Consider the following 27,625-nt stretch of genomic DNA (forward strand, 5'->3'; position numbering starts at 1 on the left):
GAGTCTGTGTATTGAAGTCCAGATGAAAGTCAGTTGCCATTAAGGGACACACATATTCTTTGCTCACAAGCATAAAAACATGATCCACTCAAGTAAAGGGTCATTTTTGGGGACTTTGGGAGTTCCATAGTCTCCACAGTTTCACATCACTCCACCCTTACTTCCTGTGAAAGAGGAAATAGTTCTTGCTGGTTCATAGAAGTATTTTAATGTGTTTGGCCCAAGTGTCAAATCAATTTTCTTGGATATTATAAAGTTTGTAGGTGATGGATGTGAGAAATTGTTAATTAAAGTGAGGAAGAGCTGCACAAGACAACTAGAGATCAGCCAGGTTGTTTGTGGGGTCCCAACTAGAGATTTTCTGTAGGAATTTACTCCCTTTGCCTCCCACTCTCCTGAGCTAACAGTGCTGTTGAGGAGGCACTACAGAGGGCTTGCTGGCAGAGAGCCTGTGGTTCTAGCCAGTAGTGAGGGTTAAGGTGAAACAAATTCAGGTTACTAGCTGGTAGAAAGAGTCTGTTTGAACTTCCACACTGATTATTGCAGCACCTTCTCTTTATGTCTTCTGAAATCTTCTGTCTTTGCTTTCACTCTCTCTCACCATTCAGACAGTTTAATGCAGCCCTGGAGGACCTGATTGAGGCCAGCCGCCTGTGCCCATCCAACCGGGAGATCCAGCGTCTGCTGTCCCGGGTCAAGGAAGAGTGTCGGCAGGTTGCACAACAACAACAAGACCCACCACCCTCTTCATCACATCATGCTTATCAACAAAATGTGACCATGTCCATCAACGAGGCCAGGAGCAGAGATTCAGGTTGTCTGCAGGTGCAGGACAGGGAGGGGCTTACTGAGGAAGAGGAGGAGGAAGAGGGGGAGGAGAGGGAAGAAGAGGGGAGTCACAAGGAAGGAGATGCTCCTCCACCCTCCTCCTTCCACCCTCCGTCTGTGGTTCAAAGTCTTGACACCTACTGCCGTCCTGGGGTGCCATCACCCTCCTCTCTCTCCCCCACTCACCTGTATCGTCACGTCCCCAGTCCCACCCACTCCCCCTCCTCCTCTTCTCCCTGTCACTCTGCACCTCCTCCTCCTCCCTCCTATCACCATTTCAGCCCTCCTACTTCCCCAGTGCAGCATCAGCAGCGAGCCAGTCCTATGTCAGAAAGTATGCCTGCATTGTCAGTATCTGGAGCTCTGCACCACCATCCTCAGTCTGTCTCAGCTCTCCACCACTCAGACCAGAACCAGGGAGCGCAGCAGCACCACCATCTGGCCAATCAGAGATCCTTTCAGAAGCAGAGCCCTGTCCACAGCCAGTGGCTGCAACCAACCAAAGTCCAGGTTGTCAGAACCAGTCAGCCCAGTTCCTCAACCCACTCCAGCATGGTTTTGGGAAGCTCTGCCTACTCCCAGTTTGGCCAGTTGCCCCAAGAACTGGCTGAGTTGGGGGAAGGCATTTGCATGAGCCCCTTAGATATCAGGCCTAGCCTGCAGGTCCAGGCAGGTCTGAGTTCTGGAGCTTCATATCCACTAGATGATGTGGATGTTGACCTGGTTTGCCAGGCGAGATCTGCATCTGCCTATGGGAGAGGAGCAGGAGGGGAGAGGGCAGGGATAAATCGATTTGGCCAGGCCAATCAGTTCAGTCGCAACCAATCCAAAGCAGCATACTACCCCATGGAAGTTACTGAGGCAACAATGGGGCCCCCTGATAACCTCCCATCATCGCATGATTATCAATACCACCACCAGGGGGGGCTACGACGCCCATTCAGTGCCCACCCAACCTCCTCCCCGGCTCCTCCCCCCAGGCCTCTCATCCACTCCCAGAACGTCAGCGTCCGTTTCTCCACTAGCAGCGGCAGCCTTGCTGGTGGGCAGCCAGCTAATCTAGGCCCAGGCTTCAGGACCTCAGCTTCCGCCCAGCACATGGATTTACCCTCTGATCTGGCTTCTGTGGGAGGGGTTACTGGTTACCATGATGATCTCTTTCTGATCTCCTCTCCCCAGTCAGAAATATGTATGGTAGGAGGTGGGACTTATCCTGGAGAGGCAGGCCGTTCATCTAGGAACACTCCTTTTATGGGTGTTATCGACAAGACAGCGAGGGTGCACCAGCAGTATCAGCAACAAGGTCCTCCTAGTTCCGCGTCCTGTCTCAGCCCCTCTCGCTCCTGGGCCGTATCTTCAGTGGACACGGTCGTCACCTCACCTGGCAAAACTCCCACCAATCAATCAGACTTCAATCAAACACAGCCCTTCTCCATCGCGTACCACAACCGCAGCAACAACAATGCCCACAACGGTCATCTCCTCCATGACAACCAGCTTGACTACTATGGGATGCTGCCAGGCAACGGTCCTCAGGGTGAAGGCTCGGTGCAGGTTGCCAGTCAGAATCCCTCCTTCATGGACGTGAAGCTGGCTCGAACACTGCCAGTGATCCATGGCTGCTCAGACAGACCGACTGACAGGCAGAAAGGTCCTACCTCTCCTGTCAAACCAAAAAGACCCTTTGTAGAGTCCAATGTATAGAGAAAAGTTTAAATGTTAAGTCAGAGACATGGGAGGAGTGTTAATGAAGAACTCAGCACACTTGTATATTCCAAGATACACCAGGACTATGGGATTATTAAGGCCGGACTATGCTTGAAACTAACTAGTTTGTACAGTGTGTAGTTCATAGAACTTGTAGTTCATGCGACGTACAGAGGAACAAGACGCAATAATCGTTAAAATGGCAAACAGCACACACTTGAGAGCTTGAGAGAGAAGTTCATATTCTGCCTACGTTTTCACCTGCACACACCTGACCAATCGCTGCGTGAAGCGGGCAGGTTTGTCAGAATGTGTTTTTGAAAGACTAGCACTTCATTTGAAACATATTGACTCCTTTATTGTTAAGAAGAGAATGGGGGATGTAGAAGAAGGTAAACATATTAGTTCGATATAGAAGATATTGCCTGTTAAAGGTCAGATCTGTCAGTTAACCAGCCAGAGACATAGAAAAGAAGCAACAACAAAGGGAATGAGGGGAGGATGAGAGTGTTCCAGCCATTACAAAGCACAAGGAAAAAGAGGAAAATTAGTAGGAAGTCTGAAAAAAAAGACTCCTAAAATCATTCCTTCCGTCCCTGGTCATCTCTGGCTTACACTACATTTCGAAATCGAAGTCTCTGAATGCCCATAATGCACTGCTCTAGAGTTTTCTGCCAAGTTCATGTCCACAACTCTAGACGGTGACATCCAGTCAGACAGGAGAGACACAAAAGCACCATCATCACCTCTGTCTGCTCCGTACGCCTTTAATGAGGATTCTCTTCTTAAATTCGAAAGCGCTTAAATGATACAATGACTGGAAACCTGGAGACAGTCACCGCAGGATCCAGGCTCTAAAACTTGTGCCAGTCAGACGCTGGTCAGTGACCCATACCCAAGCCATAGTTTGAGAAACTAGGATGATGCTGTCATTGAATAAGCACTGACTTGCTGTATATATAACAAAAATAAGTGATATTTATCTTTTTTAAGTTATGTCTGTATTAAACTGTATAAATATTGTTTCTCTTAAAACTGTATATTCCTCTTGGATTTGCCTTTACAATTTATTTTGAGGGCTTCTCACTCTGAAACCTTCTTTTCAAAGAGACAAAAAAAAGAAGAGTTAAAAGTTCCAGATTAACATCTGTTCTGCTTGTGTATGATGGCATCAATCTGTCAATCTGCAATGAACATCCTGTAAAAATGCCTTTTTGGATTTTTTTTTTGGCTTCAGGTAGTTATTTTTCTTTTTTCTATAAAGACCTTTTGGTCCTAAATGTCCTAATTTATGCAAGCCACAAGGATCTTAACTGATATACCAGGGCCCTTTATACTCATTGCCATGGAAACATAGTGCTTACATGCCCCATGAACTGGTGACTGGCTACTGTCTGTACTTAAGGAGAAGCCAACTGACGTTTGCTAAACCCCTACACCAGACAGACATTGTCCAATTATAGCTTTAGCAACTGTAACTACGCAAGGCAGGCCTGTCAAGCTTAGTATTTTTGCACATTTTGAAGCACTATGCGTGTGGCTGTAGTAAGATACTCAACATTTAAAGACTTAGGAGGGTGGTGTATTATTGTGTAGCCTTTCCATAACCAAAAACACAAGAGCAAAAGTGTAAGGAATGGATTAAACTGTTTAATCCTACACAACTACTAGTTTACTACCCTACAGTAGGGTAGTAATCTAGTAGTAGCATTACTTGCTAGGCCAAGGAGGACATCTTTGACCAACTTTAACTAATGAAGCACATATTAAGATTCTTGTTTTAATATGATTCAGGTGGAGATGGCATTTTCAGCCACCTCCTGGAGCTAATGTTAGCTTGATTAGCTACAGCTGATAAAATCTGCCTGCAAAAGCTGTATTTTCCGTCTGAAATAACAATGGTTGACAGTTTGAAATCAGAAGTCTACTTTTGTTTACCTCTGAAATCAAGGACCAATTGTTTCAAAAATTATTAGAAATTTCGAGTAATAAGTGTCAGAGTGGAAAGCTTGACAGTCGTAACCATAATAACAAAGGATTGGGGGCTTAGCGAACAGTTCAGGGGCTAGTTTTCAAGACGGGGTGTGACTAACAGACGATATTCAGACAGCGGAACTAAGCTTTCATTTTTTAAAATGTATTTTATGCACATGAATGCCTGTTTTTTGTACATTTCTTTTTATGTTTCTAATAAATCAGCAGCTTGATTTCAGAGATGCTGAAATCTTGATTTCAGAGTTGTTGAACCTATGACCTCTGACCTCTCTGTCACGGTACGGTCTCTCTCACCACTGCCCTTTTTTTCTGACTGCTCAGGAGTCTCCAGCTGTGAGAAGATGTGGTAATACTTAATCACTCTGGTTCACAAGCCATTTTCACAGTCTGCCTGCTGGAATGGTGATAATTCTGGACAGTTAGAATCATGAAAAACATTATAAGCAAGTTGATTGGATGTACAAGACTGGATGAAAATGATTCAAGTGATACAGCTTGGAAACAGCTTCTCATAGTGCATCAGTGTTGATTTACATCTTTGCAGAACCAAACAACAGGTCTGTCAATAAAACAGTGTGTTGTGCTGTACATGTAAAGATGTCAGGATTTTAGCCCCTAACCTACATAGGGGTCCCAAGCCCCAAGTTAAAAAAAAAAAAAAAAAACACTGCTGTTGGAACAGAGCAGGGTCAGTGGGCTCCTTATAAGTAGGTTTACTGTGGGCTTTTTCACTGTGTGTATGATAATATTTAAAATCCAGGACAGTTACAACAATAAGAAGAACATCATTATTAAACATGTAAAACAACTTGAATGTGTTTTTAATCAGCTCATGTGAAATAACTGACTGCTGGATTAACGTTACAAACAGGAATAAAGGTGAATGAAAGACAAATGTGCATCTCTCTGTATCTCTTTCTGGTTATGCGAAGCTTTTTAAAGGACAGGTTTAACAATTTTGCAAGTCTGTCTTTTGGCAATAGTCAGGTTCCCAAATGAAAATTAAAACGGGGTTTTCTTGCTCCTCCTATTCATACTGACCATTAGAAGATCCCTTCATAATGCACTTACAATGTAAGTGATGGGGGACAAAATCCACAGTCCTCCTCCTGTGCAAAAATGTATTTTAAAGTTTATCTGAAGTTAATATGAAGCTTCAGCATCCAAATAAGACAAATCAAGTAGATATCTTTCAACATTATAGTCTTTTTAGTGCCAAAGTCTTTTTGTTACTATACTTCCACCACAGGTCAACAGGGAAACACTGTCCGAGGAAACACAAAGAGGGAATTTGATGCTAAAAAGACTGTAAATGTAGCAGATATCCACTTGATATGACTAACTCAGACTGCTGAAGCCTCATATGAGCTTCACATCAACTTTTAAATGCATTTTTGCACAAAATGACTGCGTGGACACACTGTAGATTTTGGCCTCCATCACTGACATTGAAAGCACATTTGAAGGGGATCTTTTAATAGCCAGTATGAGCAGGAGGAATGATTGAAGTGAGGAAAACCTCTTTCACTGATCATATGGACACCTGACTGTTGTTTTAAGACAGATTTGAAAAATTGTGAACCCGTCCTTTAAGTAGTAGTGGCTGCAGCTAGCATGGCTTTGTCCAAAAAATTCATTTTTTAATTTTTTAAACATTAAATTTTAATTTGTGCACCTGGTTAAAGACCAAATATTCAAAACTGATGACATTCCCCCTAGGAAATATCAGCAGGCTAGCACACTAAATTAAGATGGTGAACATTGTAAACATACTGGTAAGCATGTTAGTATTATCATTTTGGGCATGCTGCCATGCTAGCGTTAGCATTTATCACAAAGCACAGCCTCACAGAGCTGCTAGCTTGATTAATGATTCTTGGTCTTATTAAATACAGCTTTAACATCTACAGTAAAGTTATATCAGAAGTCTAGGTGCCAAACACAATGGCAGAAAAAAGTCACTGTAGTGTTCCAATGAGATTAAGACTTTATTTTCAAATATTACGTACAGACAAACAACATCCACAAATGTAAAATACATGGGCTTCAGCGACTTCAAAGGCAAATTTTCTGTAAAAGCTTCAATTAGGCACCAACACTGTAGTCCTGGAGTCCGTAAGTCAGGACAAAAAAACAAAAAAAAAAAGCTGCATGTTTTTGATTTGTTTCAACACATTCAAAGATATGAATTTAACATTGGTAAAAGTGCATTAAGTAACCAAACTCTTATAACATACATCTGAATACAACCAGAGCAGACACCCTACTTAATCACAAACGGCTTAGCGATACACAAATGGAATACATTTTGCTTATGCTCTGTTTTGTGGGAAAACTGCTTCTCACAAATGGCCATTGTTCAGACACAGATACTGTTGAACATCAGATAAAAGGACAGATTTTATTAGAGTGCAAAGAATAACGTGTATCATTTTTCACGAAAGCTAAACTTTCCTTTCCTTGTGACGTTTAAAAGTTTATGACTTTAGAAATACCATCAATAGATTTGTAATCCACCTTTAAAGTCACTAATGATGGTTTCATCTGAGAACAAATAACTCACTTACATTTTGATGCGGACATTAAAAGTTTACAATTATGACGCACTTCTACATTAATACATTTCATCGCAGTCTTACTAATTTCACAATAGAGTTTTGTCAGTTCAATGAAGACTGATTCATCTTTGATCGTCATTTGGCAGAAGTCCAGCTGCAGAATTTTTCAGATATTACAGCTTTTGACCTTCAAAAATCTTTAATTATGCTCTAGGATAAATGCAAAACGATGAAATATCAAGACATCAGACATGGGTGGTCCCAAGTAAAATACATAGATCAAGGAGAAGGTCAAATGTCAGCGTAATGTTTGACATCAGTTTGACTTTTGGTGTATAACAGAGCCAAACTATACAATAGTGGCAACTTCTGACCAGTATGCAGGACTGTGATGCCTGATCTCAGTCTCTTCAGTCTTCAGTCCCAGTCTAGGTTAGGGTTTTGTTATTTTCTTATGTAACTGTGGGGAGAGAGAAAGAGACAGAGTGTAGCCAATGCATTGCATTAGCCTGGTGAATGATCAGTAATAAGTGAAATAAAGCAAAAATATAGCTTTGGCTTGGGTTTGGGTCTAACATTTGGCAGTATCAGTCAGGTTCAGTCAGGTCGGAGTTTAGTTCTCAGTTTTTGTACCAAGGCCATAGATACAATACTGCTGGAGCCCATCTTGAGATCTAGTTGCTCCCAGACAAACAGTTTCTGAGCTGCAGACACTCTTAAGCTTCATTTATACTTAATACTGCATTAAAGGGTTATGTTGTTCCTACAGCAGATACATGCAAAAGTTCAGAGGCCTCAAACTATGTAGAGACTGCAAGAACTGGGATTAGCTTCTTGTGTTATCTCCAACAAGCCAATATTGAAGATAATATTAAGGAAGGAGTCAATAATCTTCTCTGAAATCTTACTCTGAACTGTAAATCAAAACCTATTCTGTAGGTATCTACAGCAGGGCTCAAGTTAACCTCTTGCATCAAACATAAATCCAGCTTTAGAGTGAATTTCTGCAAATTCTAAATACTTTCAACACATACAGGATTTGAAGCCATTCAAAATGAGGACACCTTGCTATTTCTCTCTAAAAATACACACTGATTTATATATTGAATCTGATTTGGTGTGATACCATTTTCTTTCTGCTAGAATCTATGCACTTTACTAGGCTTCTTCTATTCATTCTGTTTAACAAAAGTAATAATAAATAACTTTGGGTGAAAGGTAACTCATCTGTTCAGTAATCTATGAGATACGATATAATGAACCAAAACTTTGAACTAAGGGGCGAATTCACAAAAGGATTGTGCAGCTTTTGTAGCTGCTAAATCTGCACAGATAAGACAAAAACAAACCATGTAATTCACAAAGCAACCGCAAAGGGTGAAGTGCACCCCAAACTGCACTGTCTTGGTGTCCCTTTGCTATTTGCATGTATTTAAATTAGGTAATATGCATACACTTGGCACAAAATCCCCCCCTTTCTATTGAAATGAGCATCATTGCAAAAACAGTCCAATTCACTAAGAAGAGCACACACAGTTAGAGTGAAATTATTAGTGTCTTCAGGAGTTGGTGGTAACTGAAGTGCATTTAAAAGGGGTGTCATACCCAGACTTTCCAGTGATCATGTCACATTTAAATTCCTTGCCTGAAGTTTTGAGCAATGCCTCTGCACCTCATTGGTCAGGACTTGTAGCTTGTGAACTGAAAATATAATTTTTCTCTTTCTCTCTGCAGTTGTCCTTCCTACTGTGTCCTTGGCACAAAGGCAACATTTATACATTGCCACATGGATAATTACAATCAGACACAAAACAAGGGCAAATTGAAGTCAACTGCAAAACTTTATGGTTGTGTTTGCGCTGTAATATCATTAGTGCAATATCTTTGTGAATCAGACCTTGAGACGGGGCAGATTGTGGTTGCAAGTGATGGTGCTATCAGCAGCCACAAACCGTTCTTTGTGAATTCGCCCTCAAGTCTTTTCTGCCGTTGGCCTTGTTTATGGCCCTTATGATAAAACTTTGTAATTCTGACAAGAATATAGACTGGTAGCACAGCTAGTCTGTTGGCACAACACTGTTTGTATCCAGATGAAGGGGTGTCAGACATCAGACTGAGGTCAGGGTGTTGTTGGTGACCCCCCCTCAGTCAGGGTCTTGAAGTGGACAGACAGAGACTCTTCCTCTGGGTTGGGCGGGCGTCTGTACTCCTCCCTGGAGATCAAGTACCCCAGCAGCACCCCAAAACACACCAGCAGGATCCCCAAGACGTTGGCCAGCACCCCCTCTGGGGCGAACGCAGAGTAGGTTGGCCTGGGCCCAGAGAGAGCGAGAGAAATTCAGAAGATAGAGAAAAAGGCACAAAGGAGATTCAAATAGCAATACAAAATCTTAACATGAGCTACTTCTGATAGAAAGGGAGATAGATTTCTAGATATTGGGCCAATATCGTTAACCACTACAAACAGTTTAATTCTGAAAGGAATAGTTCAACATATTGGAAAATGTGCTTATTACACAATGTGCTTATATCACTCTTGTACTTGTCCGTTACATATAAGGCTACAGCCCGCAGCCAGTTCACTTAGCTTAGCATAAAGACTTCAGACAGGGATACAGCTAGCCTGGCTCTATCCAAAAGTAACAGAATCTCTGAAGCTCACAAATTAATGCATAATATCTAATATTTTTAATCCACACAAAAACCCAAGTGTAACAACATCATTTTGCTGTTTTACAGGGAATTACGTGCTGGAGTATTTGTTGACTCAAAGCAGTTTCCAGGTAATTTCTCCCAGCTTCAACCATCACCAGCGTTTCAACTTCAACTGAAGTTTTGACTTCTTTCATCTCTGACTGTGTCAGACTGTAAACAGGGATTTCCGGGATTTCCGGCACAGCCTTTTACTTTTCAAATGACAGACAACTGCTTTCAGCTCTTACTCATCACCAGTTCAGCTTTGTGCAAACTGACTACTCATGCTAACAGGGTTTAAACTTGAAACTAAAATTCCAAATACTTTCAACAATTATACTTCAACTGTTTATAGTGCTTACACTTCAAAGGACATGTCAACTCTTTTTAAAGCTCAAAATTTAACTGAAATGTCAAACCCCAAAACTGCTTTAAAAAAAATTAGATACCACTAGAGGTAAATGAGAAAATATGTTACTATAATGATGAGAAATGGAGACACAGGCAGATAAAGACATACATGATGCTGAAGAGGAGTTTTTCCGTGATGCCGAGCAGGCTGGTCCCTATGGCCAGAACCAGCAGAACCAGACCGCAGAACACATGGATGGGGAGGTACGCGGCTCGTAACCATGACGACGCAACAGGAAACAGGAAGAAGAGCAAACCCATCACCCACTGGTGCGAGAGACCAAGAAAGAGCAAGATTAAAAAGGGGCAGATTAAAAAACTGAGATTGTAATTGTTTTAATCCACGTGTGTGTGTGCGTATGTGTGCGTGTGTGTGTGTGTGTGTGTGTGTGTGTGTGTGTGTGTGAGAGAGAGTGTGTGTACCTGTATGCAAAAAAGGACTATGGTAGCCATGCCGCACCAGCTGTGTAGAGAGTACATGTCTGGAATCTTAGCTGATCTGTGGAAGTCAAACACAGCTACAATGCCTACACACACACACACACACACACACACACACACACAGCTTTAAGAGTTCAAGAAAACATATCCAGGTGCCAGACATAGGCTGATGTAGGTGTCTTTCGCACATGCACATCTCTGTCTCTCTCACCTATGATGCTGATGATGAGGGCGAACAGGTGAATGATGCCGTGAAGCACCTTCACATTCCTCTTCGCCTCATTACGAAATACTCTGTAGACCAGGATGGCTGGAAAAAGGGGTGGGGGTGGGGGGAGTTCATAGTTAGAGGCAGAGTGAATTTACCAATAATTTTAGAAAACTGATATGAATTATGTCCATTATAAAAAACATTTTAAAAATTATAATATATAGATTTATATGTTGTATATAAAAATATATACAAATCTCTATTAGCTACATTTATTTTCTACTGCCATTTATGCTCCTCATACATATGCTTTAGTTTAAAAATATACAAAATAATTATTATAACGTCGTATTTTAACCACGTACCACCCATGATTTGTGTTTGAACACCAACCTAAAAAATAAAATCCAGGTGAAAACAGAGTTTAAGGTTTTAACAGCAGGAAGTCAAAATTACACTTTGCATGATTTTTAGCCTTGTTAGCTGCCTAGCCTGTTGGCAATGTCGGCGAAATTTAGTACAGATATTCATGTCCCCCTCACAATGATTTGTAATAACTTTAACGATCCTCTGACTTTTCACTTTTTATTTGTCCAGTACGTTGGTTTATGACATTCCCATCAGCTGACAAATGTCAGCTTGCTAACATGCTAAACTAAGATGGGGAACATACCTGCCAAACATCAGCATGTTATTAACATACTGATGTTAGCATTTAGTTCAAAGCACCACAACCTCACTGAGCTGCTAGCATGGCTGTAAACTCCCAGTCTTGTTCTTAAAACACTGTTCAAAAACCATTAGACCATATTGCTTATTTGTGAGGAGGTTGTACAAGCAATGGGAGCAGGTCCAGGTGACAAAAAGTTGTTCCTGTAGTGTCTATAAACATCTATTGACAAAATTCTGATAAAGCTCCCTTGACCATTTTGCATGCACTTTTACAATGGTCTTGAACTTGAGCTCATAATTTGCTGTTCATGTCTGTTTAAGGTGCATTATATGCTCATATCCAAATAATGCATTCATATTCATTTACAATCCTCGTGTCCATACATTTACAAGATACAATCACCGACCACTTTATTAGGAACACCTGAGCAATCAAATGCAATCCAATACAACAGCTCTTCCAAAAATTCTATTTTTATGAGAATTATACATTTACAGTTTTTGTTGACATTGTCAGAAAGGTGATAATTCCACTTTGTTTATTATTGAGGTCAATAATGGTGGTGGTGTACTGGAGTACATTATATTGAATGGTGTTCCTAATGTTTTGTCCACTCCATAAATGAGGGAGGCAAAATATTAGGAATACTTTTCAATATAATGCCCTTCCAGTACACCACCACCAAACACAACAACTTCAATAATAAACATAAAGTAGAATTATCACCTTTCTGACAATGTCAACAAAAACTGAAAATGTATTGAAGTTTCATAAAAGTAGAATTCATGGCAGAGCAATTGTATTGGATTGTATCTGATTGCACAGGTGTTCCTAATAACGTGAATGTATTTAGTTATGTGTGAGACATGATGAACATATAACAGAGACATGTGATAATTACAGCACATATACTGTAGAGGGTGTAAAGATGAGAGCATACATGCATAGTGTGCAGACACTGAGCCCCCAGATGTATTTTCCGTTACTGAAGTAAAAAGGCTGAACTTTACACAATTGCTACTTGCGTTCATTTCAAATCCTTCTTTTGGCTACCTAAGCCAGCAGCTTTGTACCAGTTCCACTAAGCAGCTTCACACTTTTTTCAGTGCAAAATGCCAGTGGCCAGTGTTTACAGACTGAGCACGAAGACCAAGGTGTGCCAGATTCCCAAAATTTGATCACATGACATCATATGTGAGTTCTTTTTTCCACGACCACTCTGCACAACCCAGGAGTTAAAATATATTCAAAGTGGCCAAAAATGCAGATTAAGTGTGGGTACAAATTATAGAGAAAAAAAGATGTGTTGTCAGATGTAACCACGTTGGTGTGGATGTGGCCTGAGGCAACAAATAAGCTTTGAGGCGTGTGTTTTTGTGTCTGTGTGTGAGGATCCCCCCCAGGCTCGCTAATATCCAGCTGACCTTTACTTTTATCGCTCTAATGCAATCAGGCTCTGTAACAGACAGCTGTCCTGTTGAACCAGTTGAACTAATGTGGTTACTCTCATTAGCAAAAGTACCCAGGGCTGCAGGAGCGAAGCTAAAGAGGAGGAAAATGGTGATTTCTCACTTTGTCCTTCAGGGACCACAGACGTCACCATGATTTACTGGAGCATGAGCAGTCAAGATGAATACATCATAGAAAACCCGGACAGCGACAATTCGGACAGCAGCTCACCACAAAACTTGCCAATCTAAAGTTTTCAGCAACTAAGAACAGCCACAATGGAAGGCAGGATGAAAAACCTGCTGTCATACAGAGGAGAGACACACCATTGTTCAAATATTTGTGTACAATCTCTCCTCAAAGACATTCATGGTGTTGAACTTGGCTGTACACACAAAAAATAAATTAAAAAAGTAGTTGTGTGAAGAATGATAAAAGTAGACATAAAGGCAGTGGTGGAAGAAGTATTCAGATCCTTTACTTAGTAAAAGTAAAAGCACCAATACAGCGATGTAAAAATACCCCATTACAAGTAAAAGTCCTGCATGAAAAATCCTACTTAAATAAAAGTATTATCAGTAAGAGTTTTTTTAAGTATTAAAGTAAAAGTACTCATTTCATCCCTCTGACTGATATGTTATTATATATGACATTGTTAGATTATTAATACTGAAGCATCGATGTTTAAGCAGCAACATCCTGTTCTTGCAGATGTGCAATCTCATTCCATTTGCCTTTTAGTCAGGTCCATCACAAAACTAAATTGGTCCAAATGGTCTACATTTTATATTATAAATATGAAGGGACACAGCAGCAGTATAACACAGACAAACTAGAGGGCTCAGTTATAAAAAGTGCCTCATTTGGTCAAGGGTGGATTTAAATCTCTGCAGTTGGCTGACTGGCGCTTCCTGTGTCGTTCGTTCAATTCTCTGCTGGGCCACTATGTCAAAGCTTCACTGGATATGTCACACACACACACACACACACACACACACACACACACACAGAGTGGCAGGTTGAATGATTCAAACCATTTCTCCCTCTCTGTATAAATCAGACATGTTGGGTTGGGGAGCGAGGATTGAGGGTTGTCTGGGTAGTGTTAGCTTAATACAACAGGTCAGCATCACACTGCTTGAGGCTAAGACACACATGCGCACACTCATAACCACATTCACATACTAACTGGCTAACTAAAATATACCATCCATGTTCTGCTCACCTCTGCTTCCTGTGTTACTCAATTTTAGTGTTAATCCCAAAATAAGGCATCGTAACCATGACTACTGTAAGAACTTGATGGGAGACCAGTCAGGTTTATCTGAAGATACCAGTGGTTATTTCTTGCAAGGACTTCAATCTATTTTAATATTTTTTGCCACGCTAGTAACATGACTCTTGGGATGGCAATGCTGGTCTGTCCACCATTTTGGTCCAGACTGAAATATCTGAACAACTATTGGATGGAAAGCCATGAAATTTGGTCCAGACATTTGTGGTCCCCAGAGGATGAACCCTGCTGACTTAAGTGATCCCCTGACTTTTCATCTAGCACTACAACAAGTTTGAGAGTTTTAGTTTTAAGTTAAATATCTTGACAACTAGTGGATGGATTGCCATGAAATTTGCTACAGATATGCAAGGTCCCTAGAGGATAAATCTAATTATTTTAGAGATCCTATGACTTTGCATCTACTTTGGTTTATCACTCAATGAATGAATCAGACTTTATTTGAATAGCACTTTTCTGACTTCGACCAGAGCATCACTCATGGGGCAAAGTGCGAAAGAGGGATTCCAGATATTGTAATATAGATTTTCTCCATCCTCAACTTAAAGACTAAACCTCCTGATTCACCACTTATCTTTTTCAGCTTTTTGCTGGTCATTCATGCATCATCTGCTATCCCACAGTGTTGTGATAAATGAGTCACTCACGACCCATAGAAAATGAATGGGGGAACTCCACTCAGCCACAGCAGTGCATTGAGATTAATGCTAAGATTAACACTGATGTAGTAACACGCCGTCCGTGTTGAATACATGGACTAGGGGATGTGATATACATGGATACACAGGGGATGTGCAGTATACTCACTATTTACTTATTATTTTATTGTTGGAATATAGTTATTGACATGCACTTTAAATGCCTGCCTGGACTGTGATGATATGTATGATGGCTGCTATAGATGATCTTGGACTATTGTTTTTGTTTATCTGATATGTTCTGTAATGTGCCACAAATTACCTCTCAGAGGATATTAAAGTCTTCTAAGTCTAATTATGCATGCTAACAGGCTGAACATTAGCATGTTAACATGTTAACTGTTAGGCTAGGCTTAACTAAACATGTATGGTTGTAATTTTGTTGACAAATTGAAATAGAACTTTGCATTAATGGTGTGAAAAATGGCCATTACTTTTTATATATTTACTTTGTTTTACCATTATTTTTTTAATAGTGCTAACAGTAAAAGCACTCATTATTTAACTACATTATTTCAACTTTGAATCCATCCTAGAACCTTTATAGTCTCGTACTACTTTTTGTGCTCTGAAGTGGAAGATGAAAACATTCAATCATGGGACTGAAACAGGTGATGAGAAATAAAACTGTAATCAAAACACCACACAGATGCAGCATTGCAGCATTTTTTGATGCAGTGAACCTAGTGACTTCTAGATCTAGATCTATAATTGGAATCACTTCAGTTTGTGGTTTCCTCCTAGAGTGACAGTGTTGCACTGATCAGTGTGAACTCACCATCGCCGTGCAGAAAGACCAGCCCCAGCACCATGCACAGAGGGTGCAGGTTGAATTCCCGTGCCGAGCCATCCCAGGCAAAACCTCCGCGATAGTGACCCATCCACACACCAGTCAGCACCACTGACGCCAGACCCAGGACCTGTGACCCTCCCACCAGCCACGCAAACATGGAGCGACCAGCACGTGGAGCAGAATCATCCATGATCTGAGACAGAAAAAGAGAAAGATTACTGAGTACGACTGGTGCCGCAGGCTGTACCATTTGCTGGACAAAATTAAAGTAATTAAATTAGGAAGCTGAGTTAGAGAAAGACAAACACAGTGTAACATGACAAAGTGATCTGGTTTCTTTTGCAGAAATCTAGATGTGATAACTGGATCATTTTTAATCCCTTAACCCTCATATACTGTTGCAGAGTTTAACCCAGTACAGCTTTAGAGTGGAACTAAAATCATGAAATGTAACAATTTAGGAAGGAAAATTTGTAACCATTACGCACAATACCAACTGAGGTTAGTTCTAGTCTTTAGGGCCTATCTTGTATAGGGGCCATGTGTCAAAGGTGGGGTCAACGGGGGATGAAGAGTAACTTTTGCACTTGGGACCTTAACAGGTTAGTCTGGCCATGCTTAAGAGGATTCACTTGAAGAGTATTCCACAGTTTTCTGGTGTGTTCACAAGAGCCAAAGGTCCATGACTGTCTAAAAATGGAACTGTGTCTATCACCATCAGCTTCCACTGCTATACAGTCAATGCAGCCTGGGCTGCTACGGTTGACCACAATGTGAATCCATGTCAGTGCCTTCATACACCAAGAAAACAATAGAAAAAAAAGAATAAAAATAGTTACCATTGCCAAGATTTAGAGATAAATCCAGCTACCATGATCCCCTACTATCAGCTACAATAACATGGATGAGTCTTAAATCAGATAACTGGCTAGAATGTGCTGTAAAGGCAGTAAAACCACAGGAGGAACAAGCTCATCAGGTTGGCTTGCTCCAATCCTCCAGTGGAACTTGATTCTCTGGTGGAGGTGTCAGAGAGAAGATGCTGCTCAAGCTACTGAGTATCATGAACAATATACCTTTCTGGATAAACACCTTTCTAGACTGATACCTCGGCACCAGGGTGCACCACTGATCCTCCCTTCATATAACTCATACAACTAGTTATTTCTTTTTGTCTGTCTATGTCTTTACATTCTTGTGCTTGTAATATTTATGACATAGTAACAGAGATAAACCTGAACATCTTATAGTCTGTCTGTACATTTTTTTTATTTCATTTGTAACAATTAAAAAAGTACCAGCACTACTTGTAAGTATTCAGATCATTTATTTAAGTAAATTACAAGTAAAAGGCCTCCTTTCTAAATTACACTTAAGTAAAGGTACAGAATTAACAAAATGTTCTTAAAGTGACAAAACTCAGAAGAGTGGCCCCTTTCAGTGTAATATCATCATATTATTGGAACATAACAATCATAATTCTTAATTAAGCATTAGCATGTAAGAGCATTCTAAAGGACAGGTTCACAATTTTTCAAGTCTGTCTTAAACAACAGTCAGGTGCCCAAATGAACACTGAAATATTTTTTTTTCTTGCCATAATCCTCCCTCCTGTTCATACTGACCATAAGAAGATCCCTTCATGATGCACTTACAATGTAAGTCTCTCTTTTTGTTAAAGAAGGGAATTTGATGCTAAAAAGACTGTAAATGTGGCAGATATCCACTTGATATGACTAACTCAGACTGCTGAAGCCTCAGATAAGCTTCACATCAACTTTTAAATGCATTTTTGCACTAAATAACTGTGTGGACACACTGTGGATTTTGGCCTCCATCACTTACATCGAAAGCACATTTGAAGGAGATCTTTTAATAGCCAGTATGAACAGGAGGAGTGATTACAGCGAGGAAAACATCTTTCACTGTTCATGTGCTTTTGCCATCAGGGCCCCTCGGCTTTGGAACGACCTGCCTAAGGAGATAAGGTTAGCAGAATCACTAACTTCTTTCAAATCACTTCTTAAAACTCATTTCTACAGACTTGCTTTTATGTGATGATGTCTTTTTTATCGTCTTTCCGTCGTCTTTTCATCTCTTGTTTTTCATTGTCTTCATAATGTCAGACTTGTTATTGCTTTCTGTGTCATGTGTCTTTGCTTTTATATTGTATTACCTCTGCTTTGTCTGTCAAAAGCACTTTGTAAACTCTGTTTTTTATAGATGCTATATAAATTATTATTATTATTATTATTATTATTATTATTATTATTATTATTATTATTATTGTTATTATATGGACACCTGACTGATGTTTTAAGACAGACTTGAAAAATTGTGCACCTATCCTTAGGTTGGTCAAGGTGGCTATTTTAACTGCTTATATATACTGTTGTGTAATTAAATCTATAACTATGCATCATATTTTATCAACTGATCATGTTTTCTTCAATGTAAAAATTCTGAAAGTCACTGTTGCTTTTAGATAAACATAGTGGGGTGAAAGTGCAATATTTCCCCCTGAAATGTATTGGAGTATAAAGTAGAATCAAATTTAAAAGATACTTAAATAAAGGCCAAGAAGGCTACTTTACTGAGGAAATGTACTTTAAGAACTCCACTAAACTGTATAAAGTGCTGATACAAATCAAGTTTGACGGAATAAAAATGTTGCAAAAAGTATATATAAAAGTCACAATTAACTCAATTTGTCATGATTGAAGAGTAATGAGAACATTATTAACAGGAGAATAAGCAGCTCAGAGCTCCTTTTGAGCGACAATAAAACTGTGCTTAATAGGGGAAAAACAGACACGGGACCCACATCTGCTGCTTTTATCATGCTTTCTATCAGCCGAAGAGTCATGCAAAACAAACATGACGTTAAGAACACATAGCAGGAAGTGTCGCAAGGAAACTGGTGTGAGTTAAATGAAGACAAGAGCAGGAATGAGCAAAAATCAAACGGTCATTTTTATAACCTCACAAAGTCTGTCAGGCTGAGGATGGTGCTACCACACACACACACACACACACACACACACACACACACACACACACACACACACACACACACAAGTGCACAAGTGCACAAGTGGACCCTCCAGGGGAAATAACAGGCTACTGTAGGCTAACGCTTTAACTCCGACAGTGAGCAGTGAGCTGTCACCTGTTACCTGGCGGTGTGATACAGTAGGAGCCAACATGACTACAGCATATTTTAATCTTAGGGATATTATTTAACTTACACTCTGATGATGACAGGAACATTAAAAAGACAGTTTCCATTTGGGAAAATGAACAAGAATAATAAGGAGCTGATACTTACTGCGCTGTAGGCTCAGCTCTGCTCTGCTGAGGAAGTCCTGGAGTCTGGATTTACAGATCCGCCTCCCTCCTCCCTCTCCCGGTGCGTGTGCGTGTGCGTGTGTGTGTGTGTGTGTGCGTGTGTGTGTGTTTTGGATTCCCTCCCAAATAAGCCCAACCCATGTGACAGCAGGATTGTAAAGGAGGAAATAACGAAATGCAGTATCAGACTACATATAACACACAATATTATACGCTACATATTATATACAATCATTTTCTTGCAGTAAGACACAGATGTATAATAAATAAAATTAAAAAAAAACAAAACAACAACAACAAAAACAAATTAAGAATGAAAAGGAGCTGTTGAATTTGACTCGTGAATGAAACGTCAGCATAACACCAAGGGAGAGGGGGGGGGGGACTGCGTAGATTGATGACTAACAGCTCTGGTGTAAAGGTTTGTTGCCTTGACAACACTGGAGTGGGGGGTGGGAGGTGCTGGGGTGGAGGTGGGGGTGGAGGGTGAGGGTGCTGGGAGGAGATGGTGGAGAGACAGAGGAGAAGGAGGAGGATGGGAGGGTCTGGCTGTGAATCATAGCTGCTCATTAGAGGAGGAGCGAGCATCATCAGCTGAATTAATGCACCTAACACTACTTCTAACACTTAATACCAGTACTTCTGCCATAACCACCTACATCTTCATACTGCAGACACTGTGATGTCCAAGACTAATTCCAACACTGGGATAATAAAGTATTTTATCTCTGCTACAGGTGTGATATTGCAACTAATACTATTACCACTACTACTACTCTTATTACTGTTACTTCCACTGATGGTACTGATGCTGATTATAAAATCCACCTCTACTGTTTTCCATTCAATTGTGCAGTGGAGCATGATTTGGGCTCATTACAGTCCAGCAGTTCTACATGTTATAACTATGCAATCAGTATAATAATAGTCATTCACACAATAATGTTTGCAGTGGTGGAAGAAGTATGCAGAACCTTTACTTACCATTATGTAAAAATAAATTCCTACATTAAAAATTACAGTGTTATCAGCAGAATTTGCTTAAAGGTATCAAAAGTAAAAGTACTCATAATGCAGAATGTAACATAATATATGATTGTGTGTTTTGTGTTATTATTGCTGATGTATCAACATGTGAACAGCACTATAATGCTGTTCCTGGTCCAGATTGATCTTCCACTGCTTCATATTCCGCCGGGTAAAGCATGACGTTGGTGGTTTTGCATGATGAGTCAACAAACTAATACAGACTTTAAAAAACGTTTCCCCAATTCATGGAAGTGACGCTGTCATTTTTGAATGTATTTTCCCTACCTTCCTATTAGAGTAAAGGTTGCATCATTTCCCTCTAAAATGGAAGCACTGGAAGTACAAGTACCACGATAAACATAGTAAATACAATAACTAATTACATTTACTCAAGTAATGTTTGTAAGGGCAGCTGAGGTATCAGCAATGACTGTCAGTTACAAGACATGCACCCTCCCTTCCTCTCCTCTTGAGGGCGCTGCAGTCCTGGATAATTCAGTTTATGATCAGGCTGAAGTGCAGCATTTAGTGCAGCAGCAGGATCCCTGCTGTTCAGATTGGGGTCCTGGGACCCACTGGGGGGGCTTGAGGGTCTCAGTTATGTAAAGTTATGCAGGATTCCTTCCTCAATCAGAGATTTGTCTAAAAATCTGTGAAGGGGAAATTGCTGTTATCGTCATATTAGATCTTAAATATGAGGAAGCGTATTTGGAAAATGGATTTGTGTTACAGGTTTGAAACTCACTCACAAGTTCGTTAGGTGTTTTTGTACGTGTGTGTGCGTGTGTGTCAAGCCTTCCGCTCTCACTTTAACTCAGAGGTTGTCAAGGCTATCTTCATTAATGTCAGAAATTGGTGGCTGTAGGCGTGTGTGTGTATGTGTGTGTGTTTGCTGTGTGCGTACACTCCTTTTCTGTCTGACATTTCTGATTTCTCCTGTGAGTCATAGGGGGCTGACTCACCACTGCTCCTTTTGCTGTGTGTGTGTGTGTGTGTGTGTGTGTGTGTGTGTGTGTGTGCGTGTGTGTGCCACATACTGATTCTGATACTGACTGAGGTTATTCATTCGTCTTTTCTCGTCATTCTCTCTCCTTATCTTTAACAAATAACTAAGAACTTTTAATAGCACCAGTGGGCTCATTTTGCCCACCTTATTTCCAGTATAATAATTAGTCTTTTGTCCTCCTTCAGTATGACTGGACACTTTTCTACTTGTGTGGGTTTGAACCTGTGACAGTTGTATTAGTCTGAGAGTTTATGTCCACTCACTGGTGCAGCATCAAGTCCCGGTTAAAGAAACACTGATTTCAGGACAGAAATAGTGCGTAATTTTATACATTTCTATTTGTCCACCCTGTATCACCTGGGACCAGTTAGAATTTGGTGACTGTACCAGAATCCCAGGCAGAGCAAGGGTTAAAACAGAGTCAGGGCTTTTAGAAACTTTTGGGAAATACGCTGTAGTTTTTCAATAACACCCAAGTGACCAATAAAATCAATGAATGAATGAATGCAGATAAAATATTATTCAGTTTCATTTTGTAATATTTAATTGTAATACTAATATATTATCTTTCAGATAATTCTGATGGAATTCATTTTTAATTGTAGAATAATGTACACATATAAAAAAAATCTGTTTAATGTGTTCTTAAAAGCTGCAAGATTATTGGTGATTTAGAGGCAAGTGAAACAAGCTGCAAACACAACACAACAGTTGCCTGTTCACAGGGGGCACGGAGCAACATTAGTATTTTTGGGGGGGTCATGTTCTGGTGAATGTAAGTCCAATATTCACTCTCTTTTTAAGCTCTGACTCTTTAGCTGCTACATGCTCCACTGATGTTTGATGTCAGGTAGGTTACAGTCAGGTTTTGGAGCTTTGTCATTGAACACAACAGCCTGTTACATCCAAAAACAACACTGATGAGAGCGGTGAGAGCAATGTTACAAAACGTTAAAGTTGCATTAAAGTTGTGAGCCTGAAAACAGAACAATGATCTGCAAGACACCAAAGCACTCCATAGAGCTGAGAGGAACTGCAGAGATGATGTGATAATTCTTTGTGGGTTCATCACTACAAGCAACCGCTTTCACACATGCGATTCAATGTTAAATAAAAAAAAAAAAAATGATTATAGCTGCTTTAAAGAGGAACTACATACTGTTTTTGTGCTGTACACATCATCATGTAGCTTCTTGTTTGTATATCATGTTAATACAGGTGATTTTACAAACAATACTAATGAAAAAACTGCTTTTTCCGCTCAGAATGATCTTAACTGTATGAGTCTGTTTGGATTTGAGAGAGTGGAGACGTTAGCTCCTCATGGCTAGTTAGCTCTACTACATCACTATTAATGGTACACTGAGCAGTGGCCAGTCAGTGTCCCTGCACCCCCTGCATCAAACACTATGTAGCCACCAGAACACGTCTTCTACACTCATTCCCCTCCACTCCTCCGTTGCATTTTTTAAATATACTGGGAGGGAGGGTGCCCTTTAAGGTATCTGTTGAAAACAACGGCATCTTTCTCTTTTCACAGGATAAAAAGCAAGAGAATAAGGGTTTTTGCTTTAAACACAACACAGTGAGTATGTGTACTGTTTAACTGTGATGGAAAACAGGAGGAGATGAGAAAGCATTTGGAGGGTAATGGGATGCAATGAGATGACCTTTGACTTTCACCTCTGTCAACCAATCAATAGCCTTCTGTTCTAAAGACCTCCACCAATCAGTGAAGTCCTTTAAAAATACCCACGAGGCACCTGTGGAGTAGTCTGACTGAGGACAGCGTCTCCATGGCAACAACATCATTACCAGAATAGCCCTTTCTTTCTCTCATTCTCTCTATTTCTGTCTCTCACTCTCTCTCTGTCCTTTCATTCCACCTCCACCGCTCTCTCCCTCGTTTTTCTATCTTCTTCTTTTCCTCTGTTCGTGCAGAATATTTCTCCTCTCTTCTTCTTCTCCTCTCCTTTCCTGCATCTTTCCTCTGTCATCCCCCCTCCATTCTTCCACCCCCTAACTTCCTTCCCTTCCCTCCTCGGTCTCTCCTTCCCCCTCATCTCCTCTCCAACCTCCCTGCTTCTGTCGCATTCTCCTACCTTTCCCTCTCTCTCTCCTCCTTTTTCCTTTTCCCCTATCTCTGTCTTTTCTGTTCCCTCCACCTCCTCCTCATCTCTCTGTATCTGTGCTAAGAGTGAAAATATTTATAGTGTCAGCTGTGATTGTGCCGCTCCTCTTCTCTCGTTTCCTCTCCTCTCCTCTCCTCTCCCTATATTGTAAACAATGATTTGATTCAAAGTGAAAATGAAAGTGAGATTGAGCTTTTTTTTCTCCATCGTAAATCTTGTCACTGTTATTAGTTATTTTCACCTGCACGCGTCACAATAAAAATATTTTTAAATCAGTTTTGCTAAACCTCACGGGATTATTCCCAAATGGAGCTGAAGTCCCACCGCACTACTGTTTCAATAGGCTCTGTTCCATGATATATTTTTGTTTCTCAGCAAAGACTTGTTTGGTGCACAGTTTGTACCCTTTGACTTTTTCTCAGTGACCAGAATTATTTTCGACACAGTTGCTCACGATGTTACAGCGGGGAAAGATTCATGCCCATCTGAGTGTTCTTCTGAGTGAGACTGTAGAACAGAAAAATGAATACCATTGTTAAATTATGGAAATCTGGCATCCAATACGACCCTTCAGTTCTTTCTAAATATCAACGTATATACCACAGGCTGTTACAGAACTAAAACAGAATCTCAACTGACATGATGAGGGTCTTAAATAGTCAGTTAGTTCTAATATCTTTCATATTCCTGTGTTTATTTAAATGGAATAATTGTACATGTTGCATAGACAGTAGGGGTGAGGGGTCAACAGGGGCCCCTTAACAGGTTAATCCAATCTGACTATGGTGATCACAGAGGCGTGTTGCATTACAGCAACACTAGAAACACAATATTCCAATATTTATATATAGACTGCTCATCTCTACAGCATCTTAAGACACATTGGTTGTTAGAAATGTGCTTATTGTTGGTGTTGTAAATAATATTTTATGTTATCATTCTATTGTGAACATACATACAGTATCAGACAGGCTCTTTCTCTACTTCTCAGCCTCCTTGTTTGCCGTTGTGAATGTGCACAACATTTTTTGATCTCAACAGGCAGCCCAGTAGTCAAGCCAATGTGACCTTTGAATGCATAGTGGAGCTTTCTATCTGGATGCAGGCTCCCTGGGATTTGCACCGTGCTTTCATTGTTGACAGTGTGTTGATTTTTTTTTTTTCTTTTTTTGATGAATCATTTACTCTGTCTTTAAGTTGCTTTGGTCAACAAACTCTCTCAAACTCTCAAATACTCAACTTCTGATATACAATAAATAAAAGCCATGGCTGGATTAACCTTGGTCCTCCCACTCTCTGTGTAATGTCTACAGGTATTGCCTGGATATTACCACATTCATTTTGGAATATAGTAATGAAGGTCCTAAAATTGGATTTTGATATGGAGACCCTCTTCAGGATAGGGCCTTAAGAACAAGTAAGCAGGTCCCACCTTATGGCCCTTATTATGCTTACATATTCCCAAACAAAGTTATCAGATCAGCAAAAAATCAACTGTCACACAGTAAACATAGGGCCTTTTTGAAGCCCCTAGGGACTTCCAGGTCATAAATATAAGCATTAGATTTTCTGAACAATAAATACCAGCATCACAATCTGCTCCTCAGTCCCTCTCTGCAGCCACACACTCCCATCCCCAGCTCCCTGGCCATGTCCGTTCTTCCTACTCCCCAGACTTGCCATTCTCCACCAGTTCACCAGATGCCCTCAGACTTCTCTCCAGACCTTGCTATCACTGCAATCACCTCATTACCCTCACCTGTGTTTCCTCACCCATCTCCCCTTTTTTGTCTCTCAGAGTTTAAAAGACTCTTGGTTCAGAAACTTCAGTCCTGTGCTGAAGTTCCCTTACACACTACCTTTAAGTTTCTGATCCCCACACACACTGTTTCTCTCCTGTGTTCATGTACTCCTCCCCATCCTGCATTTCCCTTCATACCTGCCCTGTATCAGCCTTGTTAGTCCTTCCCTACTCCCAGTGTTTTCCCCAGCCAGTCAGCTCCTCATCTGTTCTCTGTCTAGTCACCTGTTCTCCATTCTCCTCATTAGTTCAGTTTGTATTTTAGTCCTGGTTTTCTGTTCAGTCATTGTTGGGTCGTTTGTTCCGTTCAGTTCAGTTTTGCTCTGCCTGCACTCACATCTCAATAAAGATTTATTCTAAGTTCCTGTTGCCTGCAGTCTCCTGTGTTTGGGTCCACCTGCTCTGCTCCACCTAACAACCAGGCAATCCCTGAAAAACCCAGAAGTCTTTTGAGTAGTTACAGCTGTTCTGGTGTTTCTAGAAACCTCACAGACTGTAAGCATCTGGGTGAAAAATATTCCATCTTTTACATGATTTTTTAACCCAAATTGTATCTTTGTCCTAATCCAAACAAAGATGGTAACAGAAATGAAATCTCTATGCTCTATTTAGCCTATGCAGCTTGAATCTAAAATTTGCATTTCTATTATGAGTTATGTTGGTAGATGTGTAGTTTCCCAATATTTTATATTATATTTTCATACTAAAAAATTTATTAATACTCTGCTGGTGTTTTGCCAAAAGAGCAAGGACATAAAGTAGCCTATATGGATTAGAAAATACTACTGTAACTCGGGAAACGGGTTAATCTTATATTGTGCATCAAACAGAATATGTTTTAATCTAGATGATAAGAAGCTTCTTTGAGGATTCTGGAAATACCCCCAAAATGGCCGGAAAATGTTGAACCACCTCCTGGGTATTTATTTCTCATAAAATCGGATGCTTAGCTGTGTGACATGAAGGTAGTCTAATGGTAATAAATGAGATGCAAAGACATGGGCTGCTGATAATGGAAAGGAAGAAATGTGTCACATTTGAGGGGCTGGAAAGTTTAATGTTGGGTATAAATTACGCAAAAAATATTGTTTAATAAAATAGTTTTTATTGTCTGTTGATTGGCCGGTTGATTAATCGACTAACTGTCTCTGAATGACTTGTATTGCTGAAGTTATTGGGAATATTATTGGAAGTCTTTCCGTGTGCTGTCCTGCCCTGTTATCTGTAGGTCGGACAGCAAGCAGTTAGTTCAAGTCAACAGCTGCAGGTTGGAAACATGGGATAGTGAGGTGAAGTAAGGCAAGCAAGACTATAACTAAACTGTATCTCGGTCTGCTGTCTGTCTATCTCTGCCTTGTCTGTCTGCCTCCATTGGTTTCTATTGAGTCTATTTTTAGCCCCAGCAGACTGGTCACGTGGCAGGAGGAGGACGTCAATAATGTTGTTGTTGGTGGGAGAGAGAGGGAGAGAGAGAGAGAGGGAGAGGGAGAGCGAGGGAGAGAGAGAGAGAGAGAGACTGACTGTAAATATGGAGGAGGTGAAACGGTAGGAGGTGAGACGCGTCCTGCTCGTTAAATTACCCGTTTTCATGTGAAATAAACGCGCAGAGAAGCTCTACGGGGGGACACACCGAGCCTCGGCGGAAACCAAAGCCGGGAGGAAGCGACCTCTGCGCTAATACTCGTTCCAGGAGGAGCCGCCGACATCCACGGTACCGTGAGGTTTACGGGAGTGTGTGTGTGTATGTGTGTGTGCGTGTATGTGTATATGTATGTGTGTGTGTCACCGTCCAAGGATATACCTACCGACAGACAGTTAAAGGTTTCTTGAAGAATCGCTGCAGAGTCAGTACAGCTAGCTAAAGGACATAAAGCTGAGAAATACAACAGCTAACTAGCAACCAAACAGGTAACAGTTTACAGCCACTTGTATACTAGAAGTTATTGCCCAGGCGTTAAGTTAATAGCTAGCAGCTAACTAGGGTACAACTACTAGCTGAGAACTAAAAGTTAACCAGCCACCATCTACAGTACAAGCCTAAAGCTAACAGAGAACAGACAGGAATGCACTGATGGTTAGTGGATGGCTAGAAGACAGCATTTACTTGCCAGTGGTTACCAGTAAAGAACATCCAACCAAATGACATTGTAATAGCTACTACCAGTAGCAAGTACCAGCACCAGAACTCCCCTTCCAAGCTTCAAAAGTGGCTATAAATCAGTGTATTATAATAGAAATAATACATCATTATTATTATGTTACCTTTTCCAATCTACACATACATTTATGAATGAGGGTCCTTATAAGAAGCTGACATACAGGTACGTTGCTCTCACGTTGCAAATCTTGAAGCTGTCTGGCATTTTGATGACTCTTCTTGGAATTGCAATGTCAGTGAGGGCAGCAGCAGTTTCTAAATGATGAAGTTTTAATGCTCAGTATGAAATACTGCTCTTACCTTATGGTGTGCTCTTGGTATTGTTCTCCATGTGGTCTGCCATCTTAAAAATATCACTAGCACAGTGTTGTGCATTTTGCTGTCAAGCTGCGTTTGAAC

The 27,625-nt window shown here is 40.6% G+C and overlaps 3 protein-coding genes across 8 annotated transcripts in view; 2 read left to right on the forward strand and 1 right to left on the reverse strand.

Annotated features, from left to right (window-relative positions):
• The window catches only part of LOC121884874 (protein TANC2-like), a 55,474-nt gene extending 50,060 nt beyond the window's left edge, over positions 1-5,414 (forward strand). For both annotated transcript variants that reach the window (XM_042393952.1, XM_042393951.1), the window contains one exon: positions 609-5,414. In XM_042393952.1, coding sequence (XP_042249886.1) covers positions 609-2,532 — 1,924 coding nt within the window. In that variant the 3' untranslated portion in view covers positions 2,533-5,414. The remainder of the gene's footprint in view (positions 1-608) is intronic.
• A 1,091-nt stretch (positions 5,415-6,505) lies between these two features.
• On the reverse strand, positions 6,506-27,559 carry LOC121884887 (transmembrane ascorbate-dependent reductase CYB561). 3 transcript variants are annotated; one of them, XM_042393978.1, is made up of 6 exons: positions 27,527-27,559; positions 15,738-15,945; positions 10,846-10,944; positions 10,617-10,720; positions 10,303-10,460; positions 6,506-9,400 (listed from the first exon to the last, which is right to left on the reverse strand). In XM_042393978.1, exons 2-6 carry the CDS (start codon positions 15,940-15,942, stop codon positions 9,208-9,210), a joined length of 759 nt encoding a protein of 252 aa, XP_042249912.1. In that variant the 5' UTR covers positions 15,943-15,945; positions 27,527-27,559; the 3' UTR covers positions 6,506-9,207. The 3 variants fall into 3 exon arrangements, with proteins under 3 accessions (XP_042249912.1, XP_042249910.1, XP_042249911.1); XM_042393976.1 differs by lacking the exon at positions 27,527-27,559 and adding an exon at positions 19,081-19,176; XM_042393977.1 differs by lacking the exon at positions 27,527-27,559 and adding an exon at positions 19,001-19,086.
• The window catches only part of hdac5 (histone deacetylase 5), a 53,413-nt gene continuing 52,307 nt past the window's right edge, over positions 26,520-27,625 (forward strand). For 2 of the 3 annotated variants that reach the window (XM_042393958.1, XM_042393956.1), the window contains exon 1: positions 26,520-26,779. The gene's annotated coding sequence lies outside the window, so the exon portion shown is untranslated. Of the gene's footprint in view, positions 26,780-26,806; positions 26,977-27,625 lie in introns of those variants that run through there. The other variant, XM_042393957.1, reaches the window with a different exon arrangement.

The sequence above is a fragment of the Thunnus maccoyii genome, chromosome 18, assembly GCF_910596095.1.
Source record: "Thunnus maccoyii chromosome 18, fThuMac1.1, whole genome shotgun sequence".
NCBI lineage: Eukaryota > Metazoa > Chordata > Actinopteri > Scombriformes > Scombridae > Thunnus > Thunnus maccoyii.